At 39.2% G+C, this 18,176-nt stretch overlaps 1 protein-coding gene across 12 annotated transcripts in view; it reads right to left on the bottom strand.

The window, feature by feature from the left end:
- Positions 1–18,176, bottom strand: part of ENOX1 (ecto-NOX disulfide-thiol exchanger 1) — a 612,333-nt gene that overhangs the window by 208,876 nt on the left and 385,281 nt on the right. For 11 of the 12 annotated variants that reach the window (XM_059902651.1, XM_059902650.1, XM_059902643.1 and 8 more), the window contains 2 exons: positions 17,620–17,766; positions 16,636–16,773 (listed from right to left, as the gene is read on the bottom strand). In XM_059902651.1, the coding sequence (XP_059758634.1) occupies positions 16,636–16,773; positions 17,620–17,766 (285 nt within the window). The remainder of the gene's footprint in view (positions 1–16,635; positions 16,774–17,619; positions 17,767–18,176) is intronic. The other variant, XM_059902648.1, reaches the window with a different exon arrangement.

The raw sequence follows: 18,176 nt of genomic DNA, 5'->3' as shown, positions 1-18,176 counted from the left end.
CTGCTGTCTAGAAAGTTTTGAGGATTTAACTCAGGGAAGAGAAACCCAAACAGAGTCTGAGGTGTACCTGAGTTCAGTGTCTGAGGAGGCCAAGCCAGCAGGAAATTATAAGGTTGAACGCTGGAAAGGAAGGAGCTAACCAGAGAGAGAGCTCTGGAGATCTTCAGATGATTCCCCTCAAGTCTTTGGCTGAGTATTGATCAGCCATGTGAAGGAAGTACCACAGCAAAAATCATGGAAAAGGAGCAGGTGGTACCATTTCTGAAGCTCACAAAGCTCTGGGAGCCCATCAAATTTCCAATAACCGGAGAGGGGAAACCTTGCAATGTACTGGGGTAGAGTTCCAAGTAGGGTCTTGCCTCAGCAGTAGGATAAAATTATTTCCAGGCCAAAGGCTTCTCTAGATCCAATTATCCAAACTTAAAAGCAAGCCTTTGAATGAATTAAACTATTTTTAAGGAATTTAACTGTATCTCAGAACAAATCTCAAAAATATTTAAAGGAATACAAAAAAAATCCAGCACCTGACAATATAAAGTTCACAATGTCTGGCATCCAACAAAGAATTACCAGGCATGCAAAGAAAGAAATAGAAAAATATGAACCATCACAAGGAGAAAAATCCACAGAAAGAACTTAGAAACATCACACATAACAGAATTAGTAGATAAGTACTCTAAAACAGCTGTTATAAATATACTTCACATGTATAAGAAGATAAATGAAAGAATAAGCATGATAAGGAGAGATGGGAAGATAAAAAGAAGAAAAAGACATCAAATCTCACAGACATCAAATAAGGAGGCTGATGGTTGTGGCCACCCTTCATATCTAACCATGATTCATGACATAAAAGCTATACTTTAGAATAGTCCAAGGACCAGGTATAAAAGTGACTTTTCCAAAATTAATACATTTTATATAATTAATTATATAAAGAAATCAAATCACACATTCAATCAACTATATAGTTATTGAGCACCCGGCTCTGTGTTTGATGATAGAGGAAATACAAAGATGAATTCGACATGGTTCTTGCTTGTATAAGTGTACAGTCTGTCACAGTCTGTTAGATAAATGATAGCCTAATTATATAAAGGCATAATGTGATATATCTACAGCTCAGAAACACAATATGTAACACAGAAAATGATAAGGCTGCAAAATAAAAGGAAATAAAAAGAAACAAGATACAGAAGTCACTATGCAATTATTCTATATTTACAAATAAAAGGCGTTGACATTAATTCAAAACAAAACTCCAATATACAGTAATATGCATGTGTGCACACAGGATAGAAAACACACAAATTGATTTTAATATAGGATTAAAACTGTTTGGTTTTTCTTTCTGTTCCCAGCTGCATTAGAATGTCTACTGTAGGGCCAGGACACAATTTTCCATTATGAAATGCAAATATCTCCCTTCAGCTCATGTTGCTGTCAAAGATATCAAAGCTGCTCTATCCCAGTGGAAGAAAAGGAAACCAAGAAAGCTAGGGAATGCGTGTGTTTGTGATGTATATGCACGTGTACATGTTACATATTTCTATGCAATATGTGTATACTTAATATATCTATACATATATAAATATACATGCAATTCTTTGAATATATTTTCTCTAGTTTTAGGCTAGTGGGTAAGAAAGTGACTTGTACAGTTCAACACGCTAGTTGAATGGTACATATACCAGAGTACAGCAGACCAAATAAAGACTAAGCTAATCAAGAGATGGAAACGAGTTTAAAATTTTCAAAAAAATTGTTATGGCATACACAGGAAGAAAGAAATTACACATCGATAATTCAAAAGAAGTCAATCTACAAAGGAGTAAATTTACAAAGCAAGTTTTTTTTTTTTATGTGCTTCATTCCATGGAAGAGAAAAAAATGACTATATTTCAAATAACTATATCACATTATGCAAGCATTTGGAAAGGACTTTCATTTCATAACAGCTCTAGCCAACAAGGATATGGGCTGTTGTCACTTGTGGAGAGTTACTGGAGGACAAGCCTTGATTTGTCTGAAGTGACATCAATTACCTTATACAGTACACAGTACAGGCAGAAGCAAATACTACAGTTTTTGGAAACAATTATCTACAAATTCTCTTACCTCTAGAAATACTGTAGACACACACATCATAAACAAAGCACTAGAACGAAAGCTCCAGGAGGGCGTGTACGTCCCCAGCGCCTACGGCAATGCCTGACACATAATAGGTACTCAATACTCCGTTCTACCATTAATCTCTTCTGGGATTTCCAGAAGTCTCTAGGTGTGAGGCCAGGTGCCTCTCACTGCTCTTCAATCCAGTCCCTATAAAACAACTTGGTTGACTTTTTTTCTCTTTTAAACTTGAGTCAGAGGTTGCTTCCCTGTTTAAAATCCTTCAATAGCCTGCACTTCAAATAAAATCTGTACTCCTTGCTTTAGCAGGCAGGATCTGGCCCCAGCCAACCTCTCCAGACATATGTTAAGCACCAACCTGCCAACCCGCCCCATGCCAACTGCCGCCCCTTGCCCATGCATACACCTACTTTCATTTCCTTGAAAGAGCCAAGTTCTTATCACCTCAGGCCATTCCACAGGGAATTTTCCGCTTTTAGAATTTTCTCATCTTCCCAAATGCGCCCTTTCTTCCTGTTCTTCCCTCCTGCTACCAGGATAATTTTCATTTATCCTTGGGGTCTTAGGCCGAATATCACTTCTTCAGGGGAACCTTTTCTGAACACACTCCAATCCCTCTGAGCTAAGTCAGGCTCCCGTCCCTCCTTTGTAACAGCCCACAACTGTAATTATATAATCACCTGCACAGCTATCTGGATAACATCTGCTTCTTTAGAAATGTGTATCTCCACAGGAACATCACCTGTCTGTCATGTAAACTGCTGTTTCTCTAGTGTCTTGTAACATACACTGTACATTATGAACTTTCAGTAACATTGTGGTGAATGAATGAACACACCAATGTACTGTCCTGCTGTCCTGGGGAGAAAAGGGTAAATAACCGTGGAAAGTATAACAGAACTGTCAAGGAGACATGAAATCAGGTACATAAATTGTGAAATATGAGTCAAGGGCCTATTTGTTTTCTGACACTTGATAATGAGAAATCTTCCAACAAGATGGAAAATGAAAACAAAAGAGGACCAAGCATCATCTTTTAGAGAGTCCAAATACTAAGCACCAGGCTACCTGCATCCCTTAATCATGCCTGTGACAGAGTGTCACCATCAGTATCTGAAGGGACTAAAGAAAGGAAGTTTGCTGGCTTGAGTATAATTTTCATCTTAAAAACGAGTATGGGGGATGGTTTATCATCATATAGTCTATCTGAGTGTCTCTGTGAGCTGATGAGATGGCTTCAGGTATAGATCCCTAGGTTACATTTTAAAGTCTCTGACTACTTCTCTTATTTCAAACCTTGAAGTCCAGCAACAGACAGCAATCTAGTGGGTCAAAAGAGAGGGCACAGATGAATGAGCTATTTGGAGATGCAATTAGAGGTTAGGCTGAGACCTGCATGAGCAGCTGAGGGCCTATTTCTAATTTCACAGCAAAAGTGTAACTAGGAGAGATAGGAGTCAATGGCCATCCATGTGCTGTGACTGCCAAAGCAACATCTCCATACCCGTTTCTTTCATGAGCTCTAGACCCTTACGTGTGACTGATCACCACGTGTTTCCTTCAACAGCTTCTTCATACTCAACACATCCAAAGAGAAACTGGCCATCTTCCCTCACCCTTTTCCCTTCCAGCCTTCCCCATCTCAGTCAATGACTCCACCATTTACACAATTTCCAAAGCTAGAAGCTCAGGAGTCACTGTTGATTCTTTACCCGCCTGACGTTCCACATGGACTCAGTCATCAATCCCTGTTTTTTTTTTTTTTTTTCTATAATTAAATGTCTCATGGGTCCCTTCACTTCTGCCTCCACCACCATGATTATTATTGCCATTATTTTCTCTTACCTGGTAACTGCTACAGCCTCCCAACTGATCTCTTTGTTGCCAATCTTCCCTCATTCCCATCAGTTGTCTGTAGGACTTAATAAAAGCACTCTGTAAAACTACAGCTCTAGATTCCACATATAAGAGATATCATATGATATTTGTCTTTCTCTGACTTACTTCACTCAGCATGATAATCTCTAGGGGAAGGATAAATTGGGAGATTGGGATTGACATATACACACTACCATATATAAAACAGACAACTAATAAAGACCAACTGCATAGCATAGGGAACTCTACTCAATACTCTGTAATAGCCTATATGGGAAAAGAATCTAAAAAAGAGTGGATATATGTATACGTATAACTGATTCACTTTTGCTGTATACCTGAAACTAACACAACATTGTAAATCAACTATACTCCAATAAAAATCATAAAAAACAAAACAAAAAAACAAAACAAACAAAAACTACAGCTGTAATCATATGACTCTCCTGCTTACTGCTTTTCAGCGACATCCTATAGCACCCTTTATCTGCTAGTGGCAGAACCACTTACGCTGATCTGTATTGGCTTCTTCCCTCTTCTCTATTTCCCCCACTAGGGTCTAATACAGGAGAGTGAGGTCTATGTCTTGTATTCCCAGTATTCAGCACATCTGGCTCAATAAACCCCAGTTAAAAGAGTGACGCTTCAGGAGATGAAAGGATTTAACAAATGCCTCTTCATATCTGGGCATACTGAAGAGGATAAAGTTGTTCCTGGGAGGATTAAACAACCCAACAAGGAAACTAGAGAAAAAATATTCTGAGGAAGCAGAGTAGAATTAAAATGAGTGGGGGCATCTGTGAGTCGGAGAGAGGAAGAGGACAGAGAGGGGACTGTCCCCATGAGTTGTAAATCTCAGCTCCTCCCAGAGTGGCAGAGAACAGAGGCACTGAGAGCAAACTCAGCTTCAGGAGAAACCTCAAGGTAGGAACCAAGGAACAACTCGGATACTTGTGAGAGGGAAGAGATCTTTTACTGGCTCCAGGTTAAGCCGTGATAAGGCACGTGGCACTTCCACAGCTAACAGGGAGGTGTGATGCCTTTTCCGAACACGTATTTGAAATACAACAAATGGCACACTGAGAAACTTCGGGTAAGAGATACATGTCCGCTTAAAGTCAGTAACAGCTAAGGAGAGATTGCTGACATTAGGAAAGAAAATTTCAAAAAGTTTAGAGCAAAGCAAGGTATAATCTTACAGTCAGAGAATATCCAGGAAATATTACCCGTTCCCAGGCAGGCCTGGGCAAGCAACTTAACACCTGGGGACTCAGCTGCTGCCTTCCAAGCTTTCCAGTTGATGATGATAACTTTGGAGAAGAAGCCAGGGTATATAGGAAGGGAGCAGCTGGTCACACAGATGGTGTCAAAGCTTGGGACTTGATATTCTTGGTTTCAGCTGATGACACCAGAGGTGGGGATCGGGGGGGCTCCTGAAAGGAGACAACGTGTATCGTAGGAAACTGGGAAGAAGCTTTCAGGCAACACCAGACCACGTGAGGATTATTTTGAAACTTGAGATTAGGCAGTGACACTGTTCAGTGGAAACACAAACAAACAAAATTGTAAACTAGATCACAAGGAAGATATCATATGTGGCAAAGAAAGATGGATGGTCCTAGAGAGGGATCTCCACAGTTGACGGGAAAAGTCTGGTGTAGATGGCTATATTCTAGTGTCTCATGAGATGCTAATAGATATTTTTAAAAGGCTAAATTATGTCTAGGGAATCCTACATAAGAGATACCACTCTTTTAAACTGCGCACTGCACATTAGCAGAGTAAAGGCTCTGAGGAACCTACAAAGAAAGCAACCTACTTGTGTTAAACCCAGAATTTGCCATGCTTGTTAGGCCACGTAAATACTTACATGACATCCACCCTACCTAACAACTGTGGGACACTGATATTCCAACAGGCCAGTTTAGGAAACCTGGATCTATACCAATGCACAAAGAATTGATAATTTAAAAAAAAAAAAAACAAGAAAAAATTTTAAATTCCACAAATCTAAAAGTATGAGGAATAAAATAAACATACAATACCATATGGAGGGAAATATTAGCTCATAGACAAAGGAGGACTTCGAGTATGGGATTTAGTATACCAGTGTACCAGTAGAATGGTATATTTTGGATAAAAGAAACAAATTCAGTGTGATGATCTCAAGTAGCACTTCATATGAAGAAGGTAAATGGGGAAGTTCATGAAAGTGGGAATGGGATTGTGGTGGGGAACATGTGGGTGATGATGAAAGGGGAGGAAAATGAAGGAGGTGTAACTGTGGGAGCTCACAGTGACCCATCAAAATGGCATGATATGGCAGCAATAACTGCATCGGATTTCCTGGGAAATCCTTTTGATTAAAATCAGAGGATATGAAAAATGTGTGCCTTGTTTTGCTGATAATTTTAATCTCTCAATAAATAGGAAAAAAGTAGTAAGGAAAGGGATTTAGTGTCAATTTAATGTTAACAAACATGGGAAGAGGCGTTGGTCATTTAGAAATATCAGAAACTTTGGGAGAAAGCCAAGCGCTCATAAAATCCAGCCTCTCCATAATTCTGTCAGAGACATTTTAGAGGAGATTTCTTGGAAAGAAGGATACACTAAATTATCTTTATGTCCCTTCTGAGACATTAAAGTTTGCCTCAAAGAGGCGCCAGCATGAAAACTGGGCCAGGAGCAACATTCTGTGTCTCTATGACTATGGGAAAAAGAAACAAATAGCACCACACATTGGGTACAGTAAAAAGATACTTTATATAAATATACTATAAAGCTATAAGAATTGAAACAATGTGGTGCCAGCATAAAAAGAGATCAGTAGTACAGAAGAGGTATTTCAGCAACAGATTGAAATATACATGAGAATTGAATTTCTGATAAAAGAAGGAAGTACATTCATGGAGGCAAGGCAAATTAGGACTATATATCAACTGTAGAGAGTGGGCAAAACCTTTCTGTATTTAGAAATGGAATAACCATAAGGGACTCATAAAGGAAATGTTAAACTTCTGTTTTTTTTAAAGGAACAATACTAAAGAGGCAAAAAACAGACTGGATAAATATTTTTAGAAAATATGAACGTCAAGATTAAAATGCTTAGGGCTTCCCTGGTGGCACAGTGGTTGAGAATCTGCCTGCCAATGCAGGGGACACGGGTTTGAGCCCTGGTCTGGGAAGATCCTACATGCTGCAGAGCAACTGGGCCCATGAGCCAAACTACTAAGCCTGCGCGTCTGGAGCCTGTGCTCCGCAACAAGAGAGGCTGCGATAGTGAGAGGCCCGCGCACCGCGATGAAGAGTGGCCCCCACTTGCCACAACTAGAGAAAGCCCTCACATAGAAACGAAGACCCAACACAGGCAAAAATAAATATAAATAAATAAAAATTTAAAAAAAAAGATTAAAATGCTTAAAAGTAATGACCAAATACAAGCTAATAAAAACATCACCCAGAACCCTATGTGATAAATGGATATAGTATGAAAGTAATATATTTACAAAAGAGGAAATATGAATAGAAAATAAATGCAGGAAAATGATACAATTTAAAAAGAGTACTTATAAAATAATTTAAAGTAAAATAAAAGGATGCCATCTTTGCATATCAAGTCAGTAAATATTAAATATGTGTTTATATTTTGGAAATTACCCAGTATTTAACAAGAAAGTTTAAAATGTTCATTTATTTTGACCAACTAATTCTACATGTAGTAGTCCACCCAAGCAAAATAATTCTAATTGCTGCAAAGCTCTATGCATAAAAAAGGTTCACTGCAATATCATTTGTTGAAAAACATCAAAAGGAAGAAAGGAAGGAATAACAGTTAATGTTTAATGAATGCTTACTATGTGTAGGTACTATGCAGTTATTGTATGTGAAGTTATCATATTATAATCTCACAACTGTCCCAGGAAACAGATACAATCATCATTTTACAGAAAAGGTAAAATGTTTTTACATACTCGAAGAGATTATGTTCTCCAAAGAAACTTGGTTAGTAAGAGTAAAAAAATGGAAATAGCTTAAATGTAAATACAGGAAAACTGTGGAAGATTTATTTAATGGATTAATCTAAAATTTTAATATAAAACTATAAAAAGGAAAAATAATTTAGGATAAGGTGCTAATTAAAAAACACAATAGAAAATTTTATATTTAATAGGATTCAAATATTTGCATAGAAAAAAGACTGGAAGAAAACATATAATAAACACTAACCAAATAAAACAGAACTTGACCCTGAGAGAGCGTCAATAAAGAGAGTCTGCTGGCAGCCCTGAGAACAAAGCAGAGTGTAGTTCAGTTGGTGGATGAGGGGAATGACGAAGGATGCTCAGGAAGAGCCCAAAAGGCTCAGACACAGTTGAAGCAGTTTGGCTAATACAGGAGATAGAGAATGTAATTCACGGCAGATACAGTAAATCTTTTATAACAAGTAGGGTTGTAATTCTTTTCATGGTAAGTTGCTGGGAAAATCATAAACTGGTCATGGTTAAAACGTCAGAAGACTCAAAATCATAAGAAAAAATCATGAATTATTGAGGTTGTAGCTTACTCTGGAAGTCACACAACATTTTCTGAGAAGAGTGGGAGATGGAGACAAGAGTAAAGTAATTTCTGCTATAGGAATATTTCAATTAGGCAGTTGAGAAAATTTGGGCAGAAACATATAAATCTCTGCTCTCAACTTATTAGAAGGAAGTATCTGTCTAGATTAGCTTTAGGGAAAAGGAGTCCAGATAAATGCATGTTCAAACCATAGAAAATGTCATTTTATGTATATACACACACATCCCACAGCAGACCAAACTGTATGAATTTTATAACATTTTGGAGAATTTTATAAATTTTATAAATATTCTAAGTATAATGCTTTCAACTCAATATTTGACTTTCCTTTTTCAGTTTCCCACTTTCCTGTCTCCTGTCCTCTCTTCTCATGTCCTTTGTTATATTAAATAAGAAACCACATATATATTTATATATGTATGTATGTGTGCGTGTACATATATGTTTGTATACATGTGCATATACATGTATACATGTACATATATGTTTGTACACATGCACACACATTTTATATAATTTACTACAGCTAGTTTAGACTTTTACATGTATGGACCATATTGACAAAAAGAACAAAAACAAACAACAACAACAAAAAACAAAATGTTTGGTCAACTCAACTCAAAGTACACAGGTTCGTGGGTGTGAAACTTAGTAACTCTCCAAAGGCAACTGGTTTCTACTTAATGCATACTGTCTACCCTCATCTAACTTGATGCGCAAAAGTGAACCATTCTTCTGACATATAACAATGACCACACTATAATAATAACTGTTGCTCCTCCATTGCAAATTCTGGGAGGGCAGGGACCGTGCCTATTTTGTTTACTGCTGGAGCCACTGCACCAGGACAGTGTCTCAAAAAATGTGTGTTGAGAGTGTGACTCCCTCTTGCAAGAGCACAGGAATCACAACTAAGTGTTGAACAATCATTGACAGGAAGACACTGGAACTCACCAAAAAAGATACTCCATATCTAAAGACAAAGGAGAAGCTGCAGTGAGATAGTAGGAGGGGTGCAATCACAATAAAATCAAATCCCGTATCCACTGGGTGGGTGACTCACAAACTGGAGGACAATTATACCACAGAAGTCTCCCCACTGGAGTGAAGGTTCTGAGCCCCACGTCAGGCTTCCCAACCTGGGGGTCCGGCAATGGGAAGGGGAATTCCCAGAGAATCAGATTTTGAAGGCTAGCAGGATTCGACTGCAGGACTTCAATAGGACTGGGCGAAATAGAGACTCCACTCTTGGAGGGCACATATAAGGTAGTGTGCACATCAGGACCCAGGGGGAAGGAGCAGTGACCCCATAGGAGACTGAACCAGACCTACCTGCTAGTGTTGGAAGGTCTCCTGCAGAGGCAGGGGGTGGCTGTGGCTCACCACGGGGACAAGGACACTGACAGCAGAAGTTTTGGGAAGTACTCCTTGGAATGAGCCCTCCCAGAGTCTGCCATTAGCCCCACCAAAGAGCCTGTAGCTTCCAGTGCTGGGTTGCCTCAGGCCAAACAACCAACAGGGAGGGAACTCAGCCCCACCCATCAGCAGACAAGCAGATTAAAGTTTACTGAGCTCTGCCCACCAGAGCAACAGTCAGCTCTACCCACCACCAGTCCCTCCCATCAGGAAACTTGCACAAGCCTCTTAGATAGCCTCACCTACCAGAGGGCAGACAGCAGAAGCAAGAGGAACTACAATCCTGCAGCCTGTGGAATGAAAACCACATTCAGAGAAAGACAGACAAAGTGAAAAGGCAGAGGACTATGTACCAGACGAAGGAACAAGATAAAACCCCAGAAAAACAATTAAGTGAAGTGGAGATAGGCAACCTTGCAGAAAAAGAATTCAGAATAATGATAGTGAAGATGATCCAGGACCTCGGAATAAGAATGGAGGCAAAGATCGAGAAGATGCAAGAAATGTTTAACAAAGATCTAGAAGAATTAAGGAACAAACAAACAGAGATGAACAATACAATAACTGAAATGAAAAATACTCTACAAGGAATCAATAGCAGAATAACTGAGGCAGAAGAACGGATAAGTGACCTGGAACACAGAATGGTGGAATTCACTGCTGTGGAACAGACTAAAGAAAAAAGAATGAAAAGAAATGAAGACAGCCTAAGAGACCTCTGGGACAATATTAAACACACTAACATTTGCACTGTAACATTTGGGGTCCCAAAAGGAGACGAGAGAGAGAAAGGACCCAAGGAAATATTTGAAGAGATTATAGTCGAAAACTTCCCTAACATGGGAAAGGAAATAGCCATCCAAGTCCAGGAAGCGCAAAGAGTCCCAGGCAGGATAAACCCAAGGAGAAACACGCCGAGACACATAGTAATCAAAGTGGCAAAAATTAAAGACAAAGAAAAAGTATTAAAAGCAACAAGGGAAAAACGACAAATAACATACAAGGGAACTCCCATAAGGTTAACAGCTGATTTCTCAGCAGAAACTCTACAAGCCAGAAGGGAGTAGCACAATATATTTAAAGTGATGAAAGGGAAGAACCTACAACCAAGATTACTCTACCCGGCAAGGATCTCATTCAGATTCGATGGAGAAATCAAAAGCTTTACAGACAAGCAAAAGCTAAGAGAATTCAGCACCACCAAACCAGCTCTACAACAAATGCTAAAGGAACTTCTCTAGGCAGGAAACACAAGAGAAGGAAAAGACCTAAAATAACAAATCCAAAACAATTAAGAAAATGGTAACAGGAACATACATATCGATAATTACCTTAAATGTGAATGGATTAAATGCTCCAACCAAAAGACATAGATTGGCCCAATGGATACAAAAACAAGACCCATCTATATCCTGTCTACAAGTGACCCACTTCAGACCTAGGGACACATACGGAATGAAAGTGAAGGGATGGGAGAAGATATCCATGCAAATGGAAATCAAAAGAAAGCTGGAGTAGCAATACTCATATCAGATAAAATAGACTTTAACATAAAAATAGTTACAAGAGACAAGGAAGGACACTACATAATGATCAAGGGATCAAGCCAAGAAGAAGATATAGCAATTATAAATATATATGCACCCAATATAGGAGCATCTCATTACATAAGGCAAACGCTAACAGCTATAAAAGAGGAAATCAACAGTAACACAATAATAGTGGGGGACTTTAACACCTCACTTACACCAATGGACAGATCATCCAGACAGAAAACTAATAAGGAAACACAAGTTTTAAATGACACAATAGACCAGATAGATTTAATTGATATTTATAGGACATTCCATCCAAAAACAGCAGATTACACTTTCTTCTCAAGTGCACAAGGAATATTCTCCAGGATAGATCACATCTTGGGTCACAAATCAAGCCTCAGTAAATTTAAGAAAACTGAAATCATATCAAGCATCTTTTCTGACCACAACACTATGAGATCAGAAATCAATTACAGGGAAAAAAATGGAAAAACACAAACACATGGAGGCTAAACAATACGTTACTAAGTAACCAAGAGATCACTGAAGAAATAAAAGAGAAATCAAAAAATATCTAGAGTCAAATGACATTGAAAACATGATGATCCAAAACCTATGGGATATAACAAAAGCAGTTCTAAGATGGAAGTTTATAGCAATACAATCCTACCTCAAGAAATAAGAAAAATCTCAAATAAACAATCTAACCTTACACCTAAAGGAACTAGAGAAAGAAGAACAAAGCAAAACCCAAAGTTAGTAAGGTTAACTAACTTTAAGTTAGAAGGAAAGAAATCATTAAAGATCAGAGCAGAAATAAATGAAATAGAAACAAAGAAAACAATAGCAAATATCAATAAAACTAAAAGCTGGTTCTTTGAGAAGACAAACAAAATTGATAAACCTTTAGCAAGACCCCTCAAGAAAAAGAGGGAGAGGACTCAAACCAATAAAATTAGAAATGAAACAGGAGAAGTTACAATGGACACTGCAGAAATACAAAGCATCATTAGAGACTACTACAAGCAACTCTATGGTAATAAAATGGACAACCTGGAAGAAATGGACAAATTCTTACAAAGGTATAAATTTCCAAGACTGAACCAGGAAGAAATAGAAAATATGAACAGACCAATCACAAGTAATGAAATTGAAACTGCAATTAAAATTCTTCCAACAAACAAAAGTCCAGGACCAGATGGCTTCACAGGTGAATTCTATCAAACATTTAGAGAAGAGCTAACACCCATCCTTCTCAAACTCTTCCAAAAACCTGCACAGGAAGGAACACTCCCAAACTCATTCTATGAGGCCACCTTCCCCCTGACACCAAAACCAGACAGAGATACTACAAAAAAAGAAAATTACAGACCAATATCATTGATGAATATAGATGCAAAAATCCTCAACAAAATACTGGCAAACAGAATCCAACAACAAATTAAAAGGATCACACACCATGATCAAGTGGGATTTATCCCAGGGATGCAAGGATTCTTCAATATATGCAAATCAATCAATGCGATACACCATATTAACAAATTGAAGAATAAAAACCATATGATCATCTCAATAGATGCAGAAAAAGCTTTTGACAAAATTCAACACCCATTTATGATAAAAACTCTCCAGAAAGTGGGCATAGAGGGAACCTACCTCAACATAATAAAGGCCATATATGACAAACCCACAGCAATCATCATTCTCAATGGTGAAAAACTGAAAGCATTTCCTCTAAGATCAGGAACAACACAAGGATGTACACTCACGCCACTATTATTTAACATAGTTTTGGAAGTCCTACCCATGGCAATCAGAGAAGGAAAAGAAATAAAAGGAATACAAATTGGAAAAGAAGAAGTAAAACTGTCACTGTTTGCAGATGACATGATACTATACATAGAGAACCCTAAAGATGCCACCAGAAAACTGCTAGAGCTAATCAATGTAATTGGTAAAGTTGCAGGATACAAAATTAATGCACAGAAATCTCTTGCATTCATATACACTAATAACAAAAGATCAGAAAGAGAAATTAAGGAAACAACCCCATTCACCATTGTGACAATAAAGAATAAAATACCTAGAAATAAACCTACCTAAGGAGGTAGAAGACCTGCTGTCCTCAGAAAACTATAAGACACAGAAGAAAGAAATCAAAGATGACACCAACAGATGGAGAGATATACCATGTTCTTGGATTGGAAGAATCAATATTGTGAAAATGACCATACTATCCAAAGTAATCTACAGATTCAATGCAATCCCTATCAAATTACCAATGGCATTTTTTACAGAACCAGAACAAAAAAATCTTAAAATTTGTACAGAGACACAAAAGACCCTGAGTAGCCAAAGCAATCTTGAGGAATCAGACTCCCTGACTTCAGACTATACTACAAAGCTACAGTAAACAAAACAATATGGTACGGGAACAAAAACAGAAATATAGATCAGTGGCACAGGATAGAAAGCCCAGAGATAAACTTACGCACGTGTGGTCAACTAATCTATGACAAAGGAGGCAAGGATATACAATGGAGAAAAGACAGCCTCTTCAATAAGTGGTGTGGGGAAAACTGGACAGCTATATGTAAAAGAATGAAATTAGGACACTCCCTAACACCATACACAAAAATAAACTCCAAATGGATTAAATGTAAGACCTGACACTATAAAACTCTTAGAGGAAAACATAGGAAGAACACTCTTTGACATAAATCACAGCAAGATCTTTTTTTGACCCACCTTCTAGAGTTAAGGAAATAAAAACAAAAATAAACAAATGGGACCTACTGAAACTTAAAAGCTTTTGCACAGCAAAGGAAACCATAACCAAGATGAAAAGACAACCCTCAGAATGGGAGAAAATATTTGCAAATGAATCAATGGACAAAGGATTAATCTCCAAAATACATAAACTGCTCATGCAGCCCAATATTAAAAAAACAAACAACCTAATCCAATAATGGGCAGAAAACCTAAATAGACATTTCTCCACAGAAGACATACAGATGGCTAAAAAGCACATGAAAAGCTGCTCAACATCACTAATTATTAGAGAAATGCAAATCAAAACTACAATGAGCTATCACCTCATACTGGTCAGAATGGCCATCATCAGAAAATCTACAAACAACAAATGCTGGAGAGGGTGTGGAGAAAAGGGAACCCTCTTGCAGTGTTGGTGGGAATGTAAATTGATACAGGCACTATGGAGAACAGTATGGAGGTTCCTTAAAAAACTAAAAATAGAATTACCATATGACTCAGCAATCCCACTACTGGGCATATACCCAGAGAAAACCATAATTCAGAAAGACACATGCACCCCAGTGTTCACTGCAGCACTATTTCCAACAGCCAGGTCATGGAAGCAACCTAAATGCCCATCGACAGACGAATGGATAAAGAAGTTGTGGTACATATATACAATGGAATATTACTCAGCCATAAAAAGGAACGAAATTGGGTCATTTGTAGAGACACGGATGCACCTAGAGACTGACATACAGAGTGAACTAAGTCAGAAAGAGAAAAACAAATATTGTATATTAATGCATATATGTGGAATCTAGAAAAATGTTACAGATGAACCGGTTTGCAAGGCAGAAGTAGAGACACAGATGTAGAGAACAAACGTATGGACACCAAGAGGGGAAAGCAGGGAGTGGGGGGTGTGTGGGATGAATTGGGAGATTGGGATTGACATGTATACACTAATATGTATAAAGTAAATAACTAATAAGAACCTGCTGTAAAAAATAAATAAATTAAATAAATAAATAAATAAATAAGTAGGGGGAAAAAATGTGTGTTGAATGAGTTAAGTGAATACTGAAGCCCTATGTATCTTTCCAGACAGCTCAAGTCTCACCTCCCTGATAACATCTTCCCTCAGAGCCCTAGGCATTGATCCTTCTGGAAATTAGTGAACCACCTCTTAGCACCTGATTCTACACATTTTTATTGCTGTTTTTGTCGCTGTGTTTTTCAGTTTGGGGAGATATGCTCCCTGAACCCTCAAGGACACTTATATACATATATATTTTTTTTCTATTTCCCAAAGCACTTGTTACAGGGCACATGGAAAATCTGCAATAAACATGTGTTATTAAATGATCAACTCTTTCAAATGACCTTCTACTTTGTGACATCTCCAACCATTTTCTAAATTGAACACACGACTGTTATTACTATTCCAAAGTGTGACGGAAAGAAAACAGGGAATGCAGTGCCAGTTGAGTTGGGTTTCTAAGTTCTGCCACTTCAATGCTGGACAAGTCACCCAAACTCTGGTCCCCTCTTTCCCTGTTTTTAACATGGGAACATGAACAAGAGCCACGACCACCATAAGTGTATACCTGTCTCAAAGAGAAGACTGTGGAATCAAATGGCATAACGTCTGTGGAAGAGTTTTGTAAATTGGAAAGCAAATATTAGCTCTTCTATTTACCCATTTAAAATACAAAATTGATGTTGCAGTGCCACCGGTGAGAGATAACTGTGTGTGGCTTTTTCTGAGAATGGCTGTTAGGCAGAAGAGTGAGGTGATGAGGGTAAGAATCTCAAGCACAGGGGCTTCCCTGGTGGCGCAGTGGTTAAGAATCTGCCTGCCAATGCAGGGGACACAGGTTCGAGCCCTGGTCTGGGAAGATCCCACATGCCGCAGGGCAACTAAGCCCGTGAACCACAACTACTGAGCCTGCGCTCTAGAGCCCGCGGGCCACAACTACTGAGTCCACATGCCACAACTACTGAAGCCTGCGCACCTAGAGCCCGTGCTCTGCAACAAGAGAAACCACTGCAACGAGAAGCCCGCGCACCGCAACGAAGAGTAGCCCCCGCTCGCCACAACTAGAGAAAGCCCACATGCAGCAACGAAGACCCAACGGAGCCAAAAATAAATAAATAAATTAAGAAAAAAAAAAAAAAAACAACAGAATCTCAAGCACACAGTCTGCCAGACCACGCCCCGGTCATAAATCCCAGACCGGGCTCAACACCTGCGCGTGGAAAGACTGCCAAGGCGCCTGTCACCCACACCCCGTGGCGTGGTTGCAGACATCTTCCAATCCAGGAGAAAGCTTACCCGACACGAGCTGCTGTCCAGGCAACCCCACGGGAACCATGCCCAAGTTATTCATAGCGGTGGCCCAGGCGGTGGGGTCCGTCACTGACATGTTCAGCTGGGTCGTGTCGATCGCGAGACTCCCCAAACCATCGGCTGCTGTGATGGGGTGGGGGGAAAGAAACTCTGACTTAGAGTCCACAGGCAATGGCGTCTCTTTGAAAACAAATCGCATTTCTAGAGACGTGAGGCTTCGTTTAAGCACATTCCCAAACCACAAAAAATAACAGCACTGTAATCTACAGCAATGCTTTCTCCAGACGTAAACATAAAAGAGTTTCCAAATATATTCTGGGAGGAAACTTAATGACATGCAGTTTATATTATACACACCATGCCATTAAGGAAGTAACCCCGGAAAAAACTGAAGAATCGCTTCCTTCTCCAGGTGAAACGTTAGTTAAGTTCCCTGGTGGAGAGGCAAAGTCAGAGGACTCTCTGGGTAAAACAAGTCAACTGGCTTAGAATAAATAAATTCATCTGTTTCCAAGTGTAATTCTGAAGCAGGCACACCCTCTAATCACGTAATAAAATCTCTAAAATCAGCTGTCAAGCAGTCAAACTGGTCCTGACTGAATTTATTAAGTGTTACCTTGTAACATATTCCGTCCTTTACAAACTATTTACATCCGTACATTAAGGAAATGCAGGTGTCTTTCTAAAGTGACTCCCAAAATATCTCTTACAAGCACAGGCTTTCATCGAAACAAAATAAACAAATAAATAATATTGAAAACAAATAGCACAGAGCTAAAAAAAAAAAAAAAAAGGTCAGCAAAATAAGTTACATTTGACTTAATGCTCTTTGATGGTCACTAGTTCCAGAGCCTGGTTTCTTTGAGGAGCCCAGGCTCCTGGTTCAATACTTATTTTCATGGCTGGGGAGGCTTTCCACTAAGACGCAGAATGCCTTGTTTGTGTTCCGTGCTGGCCAGCGACGTTTACCTGCAGCCATCATCTGAGGAAGCAGCTGGGGGCACTGTGTGATGCTTTCAACGCCGCCGCCTGCATCCACTATTGAATTACGAGCATCCTGAGGGGCGGGAGTGCTTTGATGGCTGAGTGCAGGGTCCCCACGGAGATCATCGGAGTCTGCAAAAGGGGAAGAAGAGCAGTGCGGTGAGAAAGCGTAATCGTTAACTGGGGGAGCTCTCATGGGAAGAACTGTTGTCTATTCAAAACAAACAACAACCACCACAGCCAAACAAATAAACAACAAAGAACAGCTTTCAGTGGCGGGCACAGAGGCGAAGCTGCATCCTTCTCCGGTCTCGGTCTTGGAGCCCGGGAGATGTGCGGGTCAACTGTCAAACCACCCGGAGCAGGGCTGGATGAAATAAACAGCCTGTCTGCGGAGCGGCTAGTGCCTGGCCTCCTACTGAAGAGACTTCACAGACGGGGCTTATCAGACCCTCACAGCCTGCTCCGCACATGACACATCAATGGAGAGGGCAGACTCGGGGCTAAATGTGATTTTTTTTTTTAAGTTAAAAAATTAATTG

Source organism: Balaenoptera ricei, chromosome 18 (genome assembly GCF_028023285.1).
Source record: "Balaenoptera ricei isolate mBalRic1 chromosome 18, mBalRic1.hap2, whole genome shotgun sequence".
In the NCBI taxonomy this organism is placed as follows: Eukaryota; Metazoa; Chordata; class Mammalia; order Artiodactyla; family Balaenopteridae; genus Balaenoptera; species Balaenoptera ricei.
This window is presented reverse-complemented; position numbering and strand designations above follow the sequence as displayed.